The sequence below is a fragment of the Panthera tigris genome, chromosome B2 (genome assembly GCF_018350195.1).
Source record: "Panthera tigris isolate Pti1 chromosome B2, P.tigris_Pti1_mat1.1, whole genome shotgun sequence".
In the NCBI taxonomy this organism is placed as follows: domain Eukaryota; kingdom Metazoa; phylum Chordata; class Mammalia; order Carnivora; family Felidae; genus Panthera; species Panthera tigris.
This window is the reverse complement of record NC_056664.1, coordinates 130421364-130439874: the sequence shown is the minus strand read 5'-3', so window position 1 is coordinate 130439874 and position 18511 is coordinate 130421364. Positions and strand designations below refer to the sequence as shown.

General features: G+C 41.8%; 1 protein-coding gene across 3 annotated transcripts in view; it reads left to right on the top strand.

Annotated features, from left to right (window-relative positions):
* Positions 1 to 12499: 12499 nt before the first annotated feature.
* Positions 12500 to 18511, top strand: part of EPM2A (EPM2A glucan phosphatase, laforin) — a 107222-nt gene continuing 101210 nt past the window's right edge. For all 3 annotated transcript variants that reach the window (XR_006217905.1, XM_042987271.1, XM_042987270.1), the window contains exon 1: positions 12500 to 12800. Coding sequence is in view for 2 of the 3 variants with exons in the window: in XM_042987271.1 (XP_042843205.1) it covers positions 12500 to 12800 (301 nt within the window). In the remaining variant the exon portion in view is untranslated. The remainder of the gene's footprint in view (positions 12801 to 18511) is intronic.

Below are 18511 nucleotides of genomic sequence, written 5' to 3'. Positions count from 1 at the left end.
AGAAGCCTTCCTTATTTGCTTTGAGAACACATTAATAAAGTCTAATATGAGTAAGGTAACAGTACATTCTGGCTTGCCTGGGATGAATCTAGTTTACATCTGTTGTAAATCAATTAACATTGTTAATTATTTTAACACCCCTTTTCATTCTCAAAATTGATCTGCTCTGGACAATAAATTACATGGTCATCCTGCATCTGAAATATTTGGAGGCAGTTCAGTTGAAGGTAATGGAAATAACTGAAGGCATAGGGAAAGCTTCTATGAAGCAATGACTAAAGGAATTGGATTTATTTATCTGTTGAAGAAAAGGGAAAGATTAGGGAGATTACAGTCTTCAAGAAGAAAATGTAGGAGGAATCAAAAGCCTCTGCCTTCTTTCCAACTCAGGTCTACATAGAATTAAAACTCTTACACTGAAGGTATACTGTGCAGAAAGTAGAGACTGGGAAGATGTACATACTGGATTGCAACCCAGTAAAAGTTATTGTTTCCTATCTTGAATATTATTTAAAAACCAAATAGAATATGAACATACTCTATGGTTTCACAATTCTACTTTTAGTTACAGATCCCAGAGAAACTTGTGCAAGTGTACCTCAGGTTGTACAAACCAGGCTCTTCATTGCTTTATGTTTGTAATAGGGCCATACTGAAAATAATTCATCCAACTATTAACAGTATTATAAAGTATGGGATATTCAAACAATGCAAAATGCTGCACATCAACAAAAATAATTGAGCTATACTTACATGCCACATGTATGTGTTTCAAAAACATAGTCTTGAGCAAAAGACTTAAGTTACAAAAGAAAACATGCAGTGTGGTTTTATTTATACAAAATTCAAAAAATAGGCGAAACCAAGTTTCTTTGTACAAGTGTCCCAGAAGCAAACCCTAAATCGAGGGTTCAAGTTCAAGTATTAAGTTGAAACATATGAAACTACTGATAGTCCATAGTTTGTGACCTACACAAATGGCAAATATGGTTTGGTGGAATCGTTTATCTGGGAGGGAAAGAAAAATAGCAGTAGAGATGGGGAAATAGACAAAGAACAAAAGCAGACAAAATAGGGTATATTTTCCAGCCAATTACCAGTGTGGATGACTAGAGCTTGCTGCCATTAAGGAAACTCAAAGGAGCCAGAATTCCGGACACACCAGAATTAACTTATTTGGGGGGGGGCAAACAAGTTAAGATATTTATACATCATTTTCTGTTAATTTTTGTGGGAGGTCTTGCAGTGAACATGATGTAGGGCAGATACACAGCCAACCCAAGAAGGACATGTGAGATGGACACATAAACTCTGGTCATGGATACTTTGAAGACATTTGTTACCAAAGCGTTACCTAATCCCGACTGAACACCTACTGCCTCAGCCTTTCCCAAAAGGACATTTGAAGGGAATGTAGACAAAGAGAAAACAATAGGGAATATTTCATAGGTTAGAAGTTAGGAGAGCAATAAATTGCTCTCAAGTTAAGGGTGTGTGTTAGTTGTCTCCTGGCTGAGGAGATAAGATCAATCCCCATTTACCATGAGGTGCTTGGGGGTGAGGGGGTTGTCCGCCTGGGAGGTAAAGGAACATATATTGAGAATGATACACCTTCAACTCCTGAGTACAGAGAACATTGTATTTTATTGCGAAGTGTCAAAGATACTTTTCCTTTTTTTGGATGGGTTAACTTGGAAAGAAAGCAGTGTAATAAATATCTCTACTCTAAAAAATTTTAAGATGGCTCTTGAACATAACTCAGAATGGCACAACTTCTTGGAATATCTCAAGGCATGGCGTGGGTTTAAAATGTGGATGATATAGGGAACTGTTCTCTTGGAAGGGTAGTAGAAGATGCTCCTAAAAAATTCTACAATTATATTGACCACAAAACCAAAATAGCACTAATAAATTTTTTTTTTCAACGTTTTTTATTTATTTTTGGGACAGAGAGAGACAGAGCATGAATGGGGGAGGGGCAGAGAGAGAGGGAGACACAGAATCGGAAACAGGCTCCAGGCTCTGAGCCATCAGCCCAGAGCCCGACGCGGGGCTCGAACTCACGGACCGCGAGATCGTGACCTGGCTGAAGTCGGACGCTTAACCGACTGCGCCACCCAGGCGCCCCAAAATAGCACTAATATAGCTATTTCCTTAAGGAAAATCACTTTTACCAATCTTGGATTGTGTATGTTCTGGTGGATGTATCATTGACACTAGAGGTTACCACGTGGAGGGAGGAGGAAGAGCATGGAAACAAGGGGAAGTGTGTCTCTTTCATAATCCTTCATGTTTTAGAAGTTTAGATTTGTAGATGAAAACAAATAAACGAGAAACTTAAAACTGTTTTTGTAAGAGTCTCAGTTTCCTCATACATCAAACAAAGAGGCTGAAATAGAGAGTTCCTTCTGGCGGTTGAAACTCTGATGTTTCAAATGCAATTGTTCTTTCTTTGGATTTTCTAACTCAGGACAATATGGTGAGCAGACTATATTAAACTATTAATAAAGACTATTGAAGGCATTAATCTGGTGAAATAAATTATGTTTTCATTTATTCTATGGAGGAATTTCTAAATTGATCATTGAATCAATGGCTACCCCACCTGGGACATACACACTTAATGAAACTACAGTATGTTTTCCAGGTGAATTTACTGGTCCTGCAGTGACTGTGCTGGGCCTGGACATTTAGTGAAAATTAAAGATTCTGGAAAATCAATTCTTTCCTCCCAGTGATAATAAATCACACTTTCTCAAAAGAATGTTACTGCATCCCAAAGATATTTACTTAAAAAAAGCAATCTCACGTACCTAACGTAATACTTCAAAGAGTTTGATAACTAAATGAGATTATTAAATATATATTAGCCTTGCCATGATTAATACTCTTTGCCTGGTAAGCTTGTGGGTGGTGCACTCACATACTCACTGCCAAAGGTAAAACAAACAGATTGTAACAATTTATAATATACTAAGTTTTGCTGTTATGAAATGGCATAATTGCACTCGTTCGTTCCTTCATACTGAACTAAAGTGTATGAAATAGTTCACCTTTTGATTTTAAATAAATTTGATATTCTCTCTTTGGAGAGTAAACACCCAAGATATTTTCTTTTCTCTATTTTCCATTTTTTAATTATAGAACTACCATACTACGCTTGTTACTTTATTTATTGTTTTTATTAAAAACTGTGAAACATATACATGAGAGCATATTACTAGTCTAACATGTAATTTATTAATATATAACATGTTTGTCACATAGTTATCTTAGAAACACAATTTCTGGGGTCCTTATCCTCTGTGAATCTGAAAATTCAAATGACTTAAAGAGGTCCACGGCTGGTGTAATAGTTGACTTGCTCTGTTTGGTAACAGTTTTATTGAGATATTATTCATAAAAGTAATCATTTAAAGTGTACAATTCAATGGTTTTTAGTATATTCACAGATTCAGGCAACCATGACCACAATCACTCTTATTTATTTTTATTTATTTATTTAAAAAATTTTTTTAACGTTTATTTATTTTTGAGACAGAGAGAGACAGAGCATGAACCGGGGAGGGTCAGAGAGAGAGGGAGACACAGAATCTGAAACAGGCCCCAGGCTCCGAGCTGTCAGCACAGAGCCTGACGCGGGGCTTGAACTCACGGACTGCGAGATCATGGCCTGAGCCGGAGTCAGCCGCCCAACTGACTGAGCCACCCAGGCGCCCCCACAATCACTTTTAGAATATATTATTTATTTTTAAATTGAAAACAAAATTATGTTTATTTATTATTTTGAAAGAGAGACAGAGACAGAGTGTGAGCAGGGGAGGGGCAGAGAGAGAGGCAGACACAGAATCCGAAATAGGCTCCAGGCTCTGAGCTGTCAGCACAGAGCCCAACGAGGGGCTCAAACTCCCAGACTGCAACATCATGACCTGAGCCGAAGTCAGACGCTTAACTGACTGAGCCACCCAGATGCCCCTTTAATTTTTTTTTTAACGTTTATTTATTTTTGAGAGACAGAGCACAAGTGGGGGAGGCACAGAGAGAGGGAGACACAGAGAGAGAGGGAGACACAGAATCCAAAACAGGCTTCAGGCTCTGAGCTGTCAGCACAGAACCCAAGGTAGGGCTCGAACTTGGGAACCGTGAGAACATGACCTGAGCCAAAGTCTGACGCTCAACTGACTGAGCCACCCAGGCGCCCCTAGAATATATTTTTTAAAGATTGTTTTTTAAAGCAATCTCTACAGCTAACATGGGGCTTGAACTCACAGCCCCAAGATCAAGAGTCACATGCCCACAGTCTGAGTCAACCAGCCACCCCAGTTTTAGAATATTTTTAACACTCCCTCTCCCAAACTCCATACCTTTTACCATCACTCTTCATTTGTCCTCATTTTCCCGATTTCTTTCAACCTGAGACAACCACTCCTTTCCATCTTGTAGACTTGCCTGTGTTCTGGACATTTCATATAAATGGAATCATACAATATGTGGTCTTTTGTGACCGGCCCTTTGACTTAGCATAATATTTTCAAAGTCAGGCCAAGTTACAACATACCTCAGTACTTCATTCCTTTTAATGGCCAAATTATATTCCATTGCATTTTGTTGATCTGGCCATCACTTAATAGACATTTGGGTTGTTTTCAATTTTGGGCTACTAGGAATAATGTTGCCATGCACATTCGTTTACAGATTTTTAAATGGACGTATGTTTTCATATGTTTCAAGGAGTGGCATTGCTAGGTCATATGGTAGCATGATGTTTAACCTTTGTAGGAGCTGCCAAATCGTTCTCCAAAGTGGCTGCACTATTTTACCTTTGCATCAACAATAAATGAAGTTTCCAGCATCTCCACATACTTGCTACTTTGTTTTTAATGCTATCATAAAGACTAACAAACAGAAACTCTTGGAGTGCATGGGTAAACAGCAACTTGGCCCCAGTTTCAGGGAGACTTTGTGGGTGTGGTGGAGACCTAGTGTCAGGAGTTCAAGCCCATCAAAGGGGCCGGCAGACCCTACTCGGTTCCAGCCCTTTATGCCTTGGAGCCTGGGGCACCTTCTTGCCAAATCTTGTTTTTTCCAAGAGAAAACAAAAATTTGGATATTCCTGTGAAATTTCCAATATTTATATTTTGGCAAATTAAATAAAAGTTCATGTCTGTCTGTCTGTCAGGTATGGTCTGCTGTTTTGGGTCCTTTGCTATAGACAGTACCAGAGGCTTCTAAGGTCACAGACCAACGAGCTTGCAACAACCATGTTACTTCCCTCAGAGGGAACAACAGGTGCTATTGTTACAATGTCTTTATCGGAAGCAGCTCCTCCCACCCTTATCCCTTTCTCCCCACCCCAGGGTGACTGGAAATTCTGCAAGTCCTTTTCTGTGTAGAGGCATAGAGACAAGGACACTGCAATCCATTTGGTCACATTTCTGGCTGAAATTGAAGGGAAATGTGCTAAGTCAGGTTACAAAAACTGTTTCATAGTAGCAGTCTCTGGCCTCCTTCTAAGGAAGTATATATTTTTGTTTCCTGTTTCATTCATCTCTTGGAGATCCTTGAGCTAAAGAAAGGCTGTGGAGTTTCTGGTGAAGTTCCTGCAGAACTAAGTCTTAGTGCAGAATCTCCCACATGGCAGACGCCAAAGACAGACAATATCCACACAGTGACTGTATATAAAATCTAAGTTACTGTTTTAAGTCTAGTCAGATGCATCTGTATTTGTCCAGGCTGATGCATATAATCTGCTTACAGCTGTAATTTTACTAAGGATCTGTCCCAGTGAGTAAAAATATTGAAGTTTGCCAACTGTATCTAAACAGCTATCAATTTTTTTTTTTCTTACACTATTGGAATCAGGGCTTATCTTATATATGCCTTTGTGAGAACTGGCAAAATTTTCTGCTGGGAGAAGGAAATAGTGAAATGTGTTACCCTTGAGCAATCACAGCCCTTATGGCTTTGTACGTAGGTTTGCCATGCAGCACGAAGCTTACCAAGGAGCAGATATTTTATGGGAGGAAAAAGGCACCCAGAACAAAAGGCTTTGCAAGTGGAGCATGGATGGAGTTTCAGCAGCCCCCTCCGTTCATCCTTTCAGCCTGGTGCTTCTGTGTAGTATTGAGCTGCACAACCATGTGCTGAATCCCTGCCCGGAGACGTTACTAGGTCTGGCATTTCCGGGTGCAATTCTTGGCTCTGTCATTTATTAGCTCTGTATGGCTTTAGGCAAATCAGTTAATGTTCAGACAATTTGTGTCCTTCTGGATAATGGAGATCATGACTACCTCATGGAAATGTGGACAGGATTAAATAAGGTGTGTTTGACACTCAGCACAGTGCCCAGCCCGTGATAGACAGGAGCTCAATAATGGGGATATTATTATTATTAATTATTGTAAGACACTGTTAAGAAAAAGTATCCCAAACCTAGAACTGGGGTTGGAAGGGTGACCGCCTGTCCCGCAGGCTGGAGCAGTGCGCTCCAGGTTCATTCCAGAGTTATTTCATTCTCTACAGGATATTCGTGCCCAGTTGATGTTACTATTTCCTATTGGTTCAGACCCTCCTACTAAAGTTATAAATTCGATATTGTAGATTTTATCCATTTAGGATGCAAGTGATTTCTGTGTGGTAGGATAGACAAACCCAAGTCTTTCGTTGCCCAGTAGTAAATGAATCCATTTTTTTTTGTTTTTTGTTTTTTTTGGAGATTTTCCTGTTTTTATTCTGTTTAAGATTTTTTTTATTTTTATTTTTATTTATTTATTTATTTATTTATTTTTTAATAGATGAATTTTTTTTTTTTTTTTTTTTTTTAGTGAATCCATTTTGTATCTAACCTAGTGATCTTCTCGGAGTCTTTCAGAGTCTGCATACATTAGATCTTGAGTTCTTTTTGAACCATCTTTACCATCCTGCTGGTTCCCTCGTTAATTTATACGACAGTCATTTTGGAGAATTAGACTTTGACAATGTCCATAGTGCATGCTTGGACAAGTATATATTTTTGTATAAGTGGCTAGTTCCACTAATTAAAACAATTTTTTTAAATGTTTATTTATTTTTGAGAGAGAGAGAGACAGAGCTTGAGTGGGGGAGGGGCAGAGAGAGAGGGAGACACAGAATCCGAAGCAGGCTCCAGGCTCTGAGCCGTCAGCACAGAGCCTGACGCGAGGCCTGAACCCACCAACTGTGAGATCATGACCTGAGCTGAAGTCAGCCACTTAACCAACTGAGCCACCAAGGCACCCCAAAAGTTTATTTATTTTGAAAGAGAGAGATAGAGGGAGAGGGAGAGCTCACATGAGCAGAGGAGGGGCAGAGAGGGAGAAAGAGAGGGAGAGAGAGAATCCCAAGCAGGTTCCATGGGGTCAGCACAGAGACCCACACGGGCCTGATCCCACAAACTGTGAGCTGATACCCACAAACCCCATGACCTGAGCTGATCCCAAGAGTCGGATGCTCAATCCACCGAGCCACCCAGGCACCCCTAAAATACTTTATTCTTGATATAAACACATACAAGGGTTAGGAAAAATAAGCAAAGAGTGAATTACAGATTGTTCAAATTCTTTAAAAAAAATTTAAAAAAAAATTTTTTTTTTTTAACGTTTATTTATTTTTGAGACAGAGAGAAACAGAGCATGAACAGGGGAGGGGCAGAGAGAGAGGGAGACACGGAATCTGAAACGGGCTCCAGGCTCTGAGCTGTCAGCACAGAGCCCGACGCGGGGCTCGAACTCACGGACCGTGAGATCATGACCTGAGCCGAAGTCGGATGCTTAACCGACTGAGCCACCCAGGCGCCCCTAAAAAATTTTTTTTAATGTTTATTTTATTATTTTTTTAATATGAAATTTATTGTCAAATTGGTTTCCATACAACACCCAGTGCCCATCCCAACAGGTGCCCTCCTCAATACCCATCACCCACCCTCCCCTCCCTCCTACCGCCCATCATCCCTCAGTTTGTTCTCAGTTTTTAAGAGTCTCTTATGTTTTGGCTCCCTCCCTCTCTAACCTTTTTTTTTTTTTTTCCTTCCCCTCCCTCATGGTCTTCTGTTAAGTTTCTCAGGATCCACATAAGAGTGAAAACATATGGTATCTGTCTTTCTGTGTATGACTTATTTCACTTGGCAGAACACTCTCCAGTTCCATCCACGTTGCTACAAAAGGCCATATTTCATTCTTTCTCATCGCCACATAGTATTTAATGTTTATTTTTAAGGGAGAGAGACAGAGAGAGACAGACAGACAGAGACAGCGAGTAAGCTGGGGAAGGGCAGAGAGAGAGGGAGACAGAATCCCAAGCAGGATCCAGGTTCTGAGCTGTCAGCACAGAGCCTAACGCGGGGTTCGACCCCATGAACTGGTAAGATCATGACCTGAGCCGAAGTCAGATGCTTAACTGACTGAGCCACCCAGGCACCCCAAGATTGTTCAAATTCTTAAAAAGTACTTGTGACGTTTGCCAGCCCCCTGTCCCACCCCCACTGTCCCCCTTCTCCCCCACCTCAGTCTCCATTCCCCATTTAAGTCTAAATGAACCAGCTCGGCTTTCAGCTAACCTCTTTCCCCTTTCTCAAACGCTTTGCAAGTTCCCTTGGGAGTTTCAAATCATCCCTTCCAGCCACCACTGTTTTATTCCTAGGGGTTGAGTTACCAAGCCCTCTACCCCTTTTGAGAAAGGTGTCAACTGGCCTGCCATTCGAATTCCCCCAGACCTAGGAGGATCTTCTTACATCTGAAGGAAGCTCTGAGCTGGTGTCTCTACCCTCAAGGTCCAGTCACCCGGTTTGGCTCTCTACTGTCCCTAGGAAAAGTGAGCTGAGGTCATTGCCTGACAGAACCCAGGCTTGGCTGACCTGTCAGGAAGAGTCTCTCCTTTGAGAGGTGTGGAGAGAGGGTGTGGGTTTTGTAATGCTGACGGCAGGTGGGAATGGGCTGTGTCAGGGAAGGGGTAGGGCAATTTCTTTTGAAAAGGCGTATGCTTCCTTTTAATATTATACTCGGACCATTTAAAAAAATCAATCTTTTGGGGCGCCTGGGTGGCTCAGTCGGTTAAGCAGCCGACTTCGGCTCAGGTCGTGATCTCGCGGTCCGTGGGTTCGAGCCCCGCGTCGGGCTCTGTGCTGACAGCTCAGAGCCTGGAGCCTGCTTGGGATTCTGTGTCTCCCTGTCTCTCTGACCCTCCCCCGCTCATGCTCTGTCTCTCTCTGTCTCAAAAATAAATAAATGTTAAAAAAAAATTTTAAAAAATCAATCTTTCTATGGCATAAATTACAGGAAAAATGCTTGACTAAACTGACTGTTGGTGACGCACTGCCAGTGCAGTACTTGTCTGCGGTGGGATGGGGTGGGAAGAGGAATTACTGGAATCTTCTGCAGATAGGAGATTTTTACATGTATCCTAGAGGGACATGCATTTTTAAAATAGTTGAGAAATGTGGAATTTTGGGACGAAGTTCTGGTGTGGATCAAATCAGTCTGTTGTTCCAGAGCCTCCAAGGGATTTCAAGTAGCTTAACGTACAATTTTCCAACCCAGAGAAAAGTACGTTGCAATATGCAAAATTTCTAAGCGATCATCAAATTCTCTCTGGAAGGGTTTGTTTTTATTTTGTTTTTGAAGCCACAGAATTGGGCATAGTATATGTGGCACGTGTAATTCTTAGTGTGTTCTGACAAGCAATAAACTAATGCTCATAACGGTCCCTGAACTATTTCAATGAAATATGATTTGCAGCAGCGAGTGTGTCTGTACATATACAATATTATGAGGGAAGATTTATGATAACTCACTGACTAGTGAAAGATTGTTTCAGAAAACATAAATTACCATAGTTCCAAATAATAGCTTTCCCTGAGGGAGCTTTCAAAGAATTTACATTTGAATTGGATCCTGAAACTCTAAATGTGAATTTATCACCCATTCTTCAAGAAATATTGCGGTTATATATGAGATAGCACTATACAAATGAAATTCAATGACAACAAATTAGTTAGGTCTTTCAAAAATTATTATCAGAATTATGTTTCTTTACTGAGCTGATTCTTGCTCTAAATTCAGCTGGTCTTAATACCTTCAAGAATCTGACCTCAAATGGATCCCATAAATAATCCCTTCCAATAAATACCATGATTCTTTGAAATGTAAAAAGAAATCTCACATGGAGAACTCAACCAGGAAGAAAAGGCTGGGAATAACACAGCTTAATGCCTGGTAAAATTCTTCACCTTGACTTTTTAAATTTGTATTTCAGTGTCAACAAGATAGGTGTATAAAGGCGTAACAGTGACCATTTTCTGGGGCCTGAGGTCAAATCCACTCTAAGTACCAAGACATTTATGCCTTTATAGACTCATTGATTAGTTTAGCCTCATCTGTTTCATCATTCCTAAGGATGAAACTGGTTATTGGAAATAATTATAGGAAGTTCATTTTTCATTCAGAGCTAGTGGTGAATAACTCCTTTAAATACGCTGGGATTTGGGGCGCCTGGGTGGCTCAGTCCGCTGAGCATCCGGCTTCGGCTCAGGTCATGATCTCACGGTTGGGGAGTTCGAGCCCCACGTCGAGCCCCACGTCGGGCCCTGTGCTGACAGCTCAGAGCCTGGAGCCTGCTGTGGCTTCTGTGTCTCTCTCTCTGCCCCTCCCCTGCTCATGCTCTTCCCTATCTCTCCAAAGTAAATAAACATTAAAAAAAATTAAAAAAAAAAAGAAGAAAAAGAAAAAGAAAAAAAAAATATGCTGGGATTTGAAGGCATTCTGTAAATGATTCTCCTAGAAATCAAATTATATATATGTGTGTGTGTATGTGTGTGTGTGTGTGTGTGTGTGTGTGTATACATCTTTAACTGTAAATGGATGAATTTTAGCAATGTCTCTGTCCCTTCCTTGCTGTGGACTGCTTACTGAAACTTTCTGTGCCTTTTTACTCACATATAAAAATGGAGATAACAAGGTTAGTTACCTCATAGGATTGGTGAGAGAATTAAATGAGATAATAAGAGTTTGAAAACCACGTGCCTGGTTCATCATAATGGTGCAATGGCCGTTATAATTTTCATGGTTAATAAATTCAAATGATTGACAAAGTACGACTGAGGCTTTGGTGTATGTCCTTTTGATCTTGTTATTTCCAATTGCATTTTACTCAGTGCACAGTGTAGCCATAATATTTGTATTGTATTTCAATCCATGCCATAAAATAGGCTAGAACAGATTTTGTTCAGGGGATTAAAGGAGTACTTTCAACTGTTAAAATTACTCAACTTCTTTACCATAAGAGAAAAGGAAATAATGCTTCTTAAATATGTTGTTTCGTCTTCCTTCGTTCCTTTCTTTCTCCTTCTTTCCTCCCTTCCTTTTCTTCCTCTCCTTGTTTTATATACCGGAATGGGCAGTACTTTGGAAGAGCTGGTAGGAATAATGCCATTTGGACAGTGTACAACACAAGCTGCCCAGGAGAACACAAGAAAGTCCTCAACTGTCAGCTCCCAGGGTCCTTGCATGGCCCAATGACTCTCAATTTCCTAAAATGAGCGTAAGAATATTTTGTAACAGCAAGTTGAATAAACTGACTCACATGCCACTGTGATTTAGTGTCTGTTTTGCTACCGAGTCAGCCATGTTTGGCCAGCCTGGCTGTCTTCACGTTTTTCTTTGTGTTTACCGTTAAGCTTAGCAACCAACGAACCACTCAGTGGAATACATCAATATTGAAGAGTAAAGCATATTCGTTTACTAGATGTTCCACTAAGACACCGAGTTTGTATGATTAACATTTTTGTATTTTTTTGTTTTACTAAGGATATTATGAACACGTGAAATTTTGCCCCCCCCCCAACCCATTCATAAGCTTTCAAATAAAAAGCTGGTAAAAAAGTGAACTAGAGGGTATTATATGGGTCGAATGGCGCCTCTTCCAGCAATCAGATCAGCCTTCAAGAGCTAGCAGCGTCTTTCAACATCAGTTATTTTATACCTTCTATTTACAAATAACCAGAGGCGCAGGGCGAGTTTAAGGGCCGGAGCTCTCCAGATACCTGGTCCGGGATCTTCCCCTAACTTCACTACCGGCCACTCCTTTGTTCTTTACGACCCGCACAAAGATAATTTTGTGGCCTGGGGAAAGACGACTGGAAACTCGCGGGGCTTCTGATACGTTTCCTAACCCGGGTTGGCCTCCCCTTCCTTCCCTCCGCCGCCCCGCGGAGCCGCGCTGCAGGACCAGGCGGCCGGCCAGGGCAAGCGTCCTTCCCCGGCGGAGCCCACTTCTCCCGCCGCCACAGGCCGGGCTGGAGCAGGCCCCGGCTCCTGGGCCGCGTGATGCAGCCCAAAAAAGGTGCATCCTCGCACGTGTCCCCGCCGGCGCCCCGGCCCCTGGCGACCAGGCCCCCCGCGCCGCCGCCCAATCGCCGCGGCCGCCTCGCGCTCGGGCCACGTCCGCCGGCCGCGGGGACACGGGGACCGCAGCCGCGCCGCCCGCCGCCATGCGGTTCCGGTTCGGGGTGGTGGTGCCGCCCGCGGTGGCCGGGCGGGGGCCGGAGCTGCTGGTCGTGGGCTCGCGGCCCGAGCTGGGGGGCTGGGAGCCGCGCGGGGCCGTGCGCCTGAGGCCGGCGGGCACGGCTGCGGGCGCCGGGGCGCTGGCGCTGCAGGAGCCGGGCCTGTGGCTCGGGGAGGTGGAGCTGGCGCCCGAGGAGGCGGCGCAGGACGGGGCGGAGCCGGGCCGCGTGGACACGTTCTGGTACAAGTTCCTGAAGCGGGAGCCGGGAGGAGAGCTCTCCTGGGAAGGTACTGGAAGCCGGCGGCCGTCCCCGGGCGCGGACCGGGGGCTCGGGGCTCCGCCTCGGCCTGGGGCGTTCGGCCGGGGCCCGCTGCGCGCCCCCTCCCGGCCTTCGAAAGCCGCCCCGAACTCCCCGGGTGCCCCGGGCTGACCCTTCGCGGCCGCCCGGCGGAGCGGGGCCCGGCGCGCCCCTTTCGCCTTTGCTCCCCGACCCTCCGCCCTCTTCCCGGCACACCCAGCACCCGGTGCCCAGTGTGTGTCCCCCGCGCCCCCCGCGCCCCCCGCGCCCCGGCCGCTCCCGGGTTCGCTCGTCAGCTCCGCCTTAGTGGTTTCTGTGTCTTCCCGCCTCGTTCGCCGAGAAATCACCCAACCGGTGGAGCTGGCCTGCTCGCTCATCCTCGCGCCTCCTTTCCCTCTTGGATCAGAGAGTGAGCGAGTTGCAAACACGTTGAGTGTTTCTCTTTTCGCCCAGACTCTGGTTTCTTAGGCTATACACACAGTATACGTAGTTGTAAAAACAGCCAACTTTCAAGGTAAAAACTTACTGTTTCCTCCGCACACCTTAAGCCCACTGCCAACTGCCAGTATATGTGTCTGTCAACCTATCATGTATCTATCTCACGCGCAGATCGTGTAATAGAGGATTCTACGCCTTGCCTTTTCTTGCCTAACGATATGTTGCGGATGCTTTTTAGTGTCACTCCATAGAGATGTATTTCGTTTTTTAAACGGCAACAAGATAGTCTGCATCTAACTTGGGTGCATTTACGTTGTCTCTTTCTCCTTTGCTATAAACAGTAATAGCTTAATGTGTGCAGCTGTCTTTGAGTATTTGGGAGTGTTGCGGTGGGGTGGATTCTGCCAAGGGAAATTGTTGGGTCAAAGTGTGGCCATATTTTACGTTTCAAAAAGGACTGCCAAATTATACCCTGAAAAGGTTCTACCAATGTAGACTCCCGCCGGCGATGTGTGAATTCAGATGGCAATTTCTCTTAAGTGTGGTGTGCAAAGTACAGGATTGGAGTATGTGCGATTCAGTAGTTGTCTAACGATGATGAAATGAATGTCTCTGTAGAAGTTTATATGACAAAAATGGGCCATTTAGTCATAATGGTGTGGAAACAAAGAATCAGTAAAGAGCTTGAGTATTCTGTAATACGTTTATATATTATCCTTGTCCCACTGGGTTTTATGGCCCGGTGGTATTTATTGTTACTTTGTATTACCATGCCAGAATTGAAAGGTAGCCTCACCAGTTTATATGCCCTTCTTTATAGGATACTTCAGTAGGATACTACTTTAGTAGGATACTACTTTTATTAATGATATTATATAATAATTTTTCACAGTAAAATATCTGGTCATTTTATTAAAAATTAAAGGCTTACCCTTCCCTAGTCCCTCTCCTTTTCTGTTTTTAGCTTTTCTGATATTCCTTTCAGAGTTCGAAATAATTTGCTTATTATTGCTATTTCTTAATGTATTAAGTTTAACTTTTCCGAGCTTAGAGTTTCTGAGTTACTAGGTAAATCATATGTAATATTTTAAAATTAGAAATCGACAGCCACTGTATACCCATAAATTTAGCCATCATACTGTGAAATATGAAGAATTTAAGTTCATTATCTTTCTCATCTTTGCTGATTTTTATATTATTCTTTGATATAAAAATTATATATTTATATCATTGTTGTCTTTCTATTACATAGAAATTTCTGTGTTAGAATTCTATTATATGGAAAGTTACTCCTGTGTAAGAGGATAAGAAAAATAACTGACTTACACATGCTTCTCTCTCTCCTTACTTTGGTTAATTATTTTCTCTACATTGGTAAGTTTTGTATAATTTATATTTTGTTTTATAATTGTTACTATTCCTTCTTGTTTTAGATTTGGTAACTTGATTCTAAGAATGGTAAATTAACAAACAGCATTGTGAGAGGTGTTGTAGGATTCTGGAGCCAGAATGCCTGGGTTCACTGACCTGTGTGTGACCTTGGGCAAGTTACTAAACCTTACTGTTCTGTTGTTGAAAGAACCAAACTGACTAAAATCTAAAGGAATTAGAATAGGACTTACATTAAGTGTTAAGTAAGTGTTAGTGATTATTACCTTTACTGTTATGATTGGGAAATAAATACTGCAGAACCAAGTAGTGCAATTAGTCTCATTAAAAGGGAAATATAATTTTGTGACACAGAACCTGTGCCACCGGAAGGAAAAATTCTCTGCTCTTCTGCTATAAATTACGATTAGAGTTTACTTAAACTTTGTATTTGGGTGGTAATGTTCTTCTACAACTTGTTTTAAAATTTCTAGTTAAATTTTTTTAGCAGAAGACCCACACTGATCATCAGAATTTCCCAGCTTGATTAAGTATTTGATGGATACAGATATCTCACTCTTTGAAAATATTTTTCCTTGAAAAATTGGGGTTATTCTAATTTTCACTGATACATAGCTTTCTGAGCACAGCTATCTGGGACTTTTTTCTTTTTTTTTTCTTAATTGAACCCCTGTGTTAGTTACATTGTTTGGGATTCCATGTCTTCCTCTTTCTTAAATATCTTACTCATTTTGTTGGATTGTATCCTAAAATAATTTTGAAGAAACAGTAAATGAGAGATAACCTATCTGAGAGGTTACATACCTGAATACTTAAATGCCTGAGGATATCTTTATTTTGCCCTCACATTTGATCATTTGGTAGAGTTTTCTAGTCTCAAATTAATTTTGCCTTAGAAGCCGTTGCCTCAGCGCCTTCTAGCACCCATTGTAATTGACAATTGTGATGCTAGACTAAGCCCATTCCTTTGTAGGCAGTCTGTTTATTTTTTTCCTCCCCTTTTGAAGCTTTACAAGCTTTCCTTAAGTTATTTTACCAGGATTTATCGGAGTCTCTTTTGTTTATATTCCTTGACAGTTAATTGGTTGGCTGTTTCAATTTCAGGAATTCTTTCTTTGAACTCAGGGAAATTTTTTATTTTTTCATTTCCTCCCCTGTTTTCTTTGTTCTTCCCTCTGAAATATCTGTTACCCATATATTGTACCTTCTGCATATATGTAAGTATCTCTTAAATTTTGTCTTGTATTTTCTATGTTTTGTGTTTGGATGGATTTTCCTGACAGTGTTTCTCAGATCACTGTTTGGTTTTTAATTAAAAAAAAAATTTTTTTTTAACGTTTATTTATTTTTGAGACAGAGAGAGACAGAGCATGAACAGGGGAGGGTCAGAGAGAGAGGGAGACACAGAATCTGAAACAGGCTCCAGGCTCTGAGCAGTCAGCACAGAGCCCGACGTGGGGCTTGAACTCACGGACCGTGAGATCATGACCTGAGCCGAAGTCGGACGCTTAACTGACTGAGCCACCCAGGCGCCCCTGGTTTTTAATTTTTTTTTTAATGTTTATTTATTTTTGAGAGGGGAGGGAGGGGCAGAGAGAGGGACACAGAATTCAAAACAGGCTCCAGGGTCTGAGCTGTCAGCATAGAGCCCTACGTGGGGTTTGAACTCAAGAACTGCAAGATCATGACCTGAGCTGAAGTCAGACGCTTAACCCACTGAGCCTCCCAGGTGCCCCTCAGTGTTTGGTTTTTAATAGTAGCCATTCCATGATTTAGTCCTTACACTGGAATTTTTTTTTTTTTTTTTTGGTAATCATATTTTTAATGTTCCACATTTTTCCTGTTATTCTCTGATTTCTTTTTTAGGAACTGCTTTTCTTCCTATATGGATACAATTAATAACCGAATCTTTCCGATGATGACATTAGATAGAATTGATTGAAAGTTGTTTCTGTCTTGCATTTATTTCTTTTTCTCTATAGGCAATTGTTTTTTTATACTACAGATTTTCCTCAAATATCTGGTAATCCTTGGATGACCATTCATTTTTATGAATAAAGGCTATGTGGATTAGTATAGGTAGTAGGGCTGGTTTTGTTTTGAAGTTGCTTATGCTTACCCCAGATCCCCTCTACATGGGAGGTCATGCATGAGATACTGTGTAATTTGACAGATTTTGCACAGAGAGGTTTCCTTCCTTAGGGTGTGAGGCTGGGGAGCCAGCCAGCTCCAGGTCCTTACAATTAGCGAGTAAAAACAGACAAACAAGCAAACAAAACTTTACTATGTGGAAAGATATTTTAGCTTATTTATTCCTAAATGGAATTGCTTTTTGTTTTTGTTTTTGTTTTTGTTTTTTGTTTTTGTTTTGTTTTTACCTTTACCTCTACTGGGTGGATCCATAGATGTCTCAAGATCTTTCCAGAAAAACCTCTCCTTTCTATGTTTAGGGCATACTGAATTCATGTTGCTGATAGGGTGGGCTGGGAGGAGCCATGTGGGAAACCTTCTTTCCTTCCAGTCTTCTCCAGGTTTGCATCTGTTTATTTGTTAGATCTCTTCTTACCTGTTGCTTTATTTTAGAAATCTTCCCTAACTCCTCTCTTAATCTTTCTCATAGTACCTCTTCCTTTCCTCATACTTCATCTTATAATTTAAAATCACATTAGTTATATTGGCCTAGACTCTTTGATTGCAAGTAATAGAAAACTGAGTGTAAATGAGCCTAAAAAAAAAAAAAAAGAAATCATTATTAACACATATAACCAAACTAAAAGAAGCATGGAATTTAACCAGACAGAGGTCTCCTCACTTGCTCTCCAGCTCTCTCTCTTCCCCCTTGGGTTTGCTTTACTCCGGTTTGGACTTCATTCTCTCAAGCAAACTCTACCAAGCTAGACTTCCCCACAGGGAGCTCCAGGCTTACATACTCAAAGCCAGAGAAGAAAAAAATGTTCTTCCCTGACAGCTCTAGTTAGTAAAATGTGTGGGAGGGGCGCCCGGGTGGCTCAGTGGGTTAAATGTCGGACTTCGGCTCAGGTCAAGATCTCACAGTTCGTGAGTTTGAGCCTGGTGTCGGGCTCTGTGCTGACAGCTCAGAGCCTGAAGCTGCTTTGGATTCTGGGTCTCCTTCTTTCTCTGCCCCTCCCCGGCTCAAGCTCTCTCTCTCAAAAAACGAATAAATGTTAAAAAGAAAAAAAAACTGTGGGGGGAGAAAACCGGAATTCACCTTTCTTGAACCGATCCTTCTTGCCAAGGAGGTGGGAGTACAATGAGCACTGTCAACAGCAAACCCTTCTTGGAGTTGAGGAGGAACACGTCCCCCCAAAAGTGTGTAGTGTTTCAGGGACAGTTTAGAATATACGGTGGTTAACGGGAGGTTATCAGGAAAACACAACAGTTGCTTAAACAAATAAGAGTTAAATTTTCCACTACAGAAAGTACATAGATAGATGGAGGTGGTGATGGTCCACAGCTCATGGATGTCAGGAGAGGGGTCATCATATTTCCTTGGCTTTTCCTCAGGACACCAGCTGCCGCTCTTATCACCACCTCTGCATCCAGTGGAATATGGGAGGAGAGAGAAGAGTGGAAGTGTCAGCCATGATATCCCTTTTATCTAGAAAGCTGTAACTTCAGCTCAGTCCTCTCCTGTCCAAAACACACACTTCTTTTCACTTGGTGATTGTGAGTAAAGCCGCCGTAAACGGTGATGTGCAAGTTTTTATATACACATAATAAAGATTTTGAAAAATATTTAAGAATGGGTTTGCCAATCATATAAAGCTAGAATGAGCTTCAGGAGAAACTGCCAAACCATCTTCCAGAGTGATTCTAGCATTTTTCATTTCTACCAGCAATAAATGAGACTTC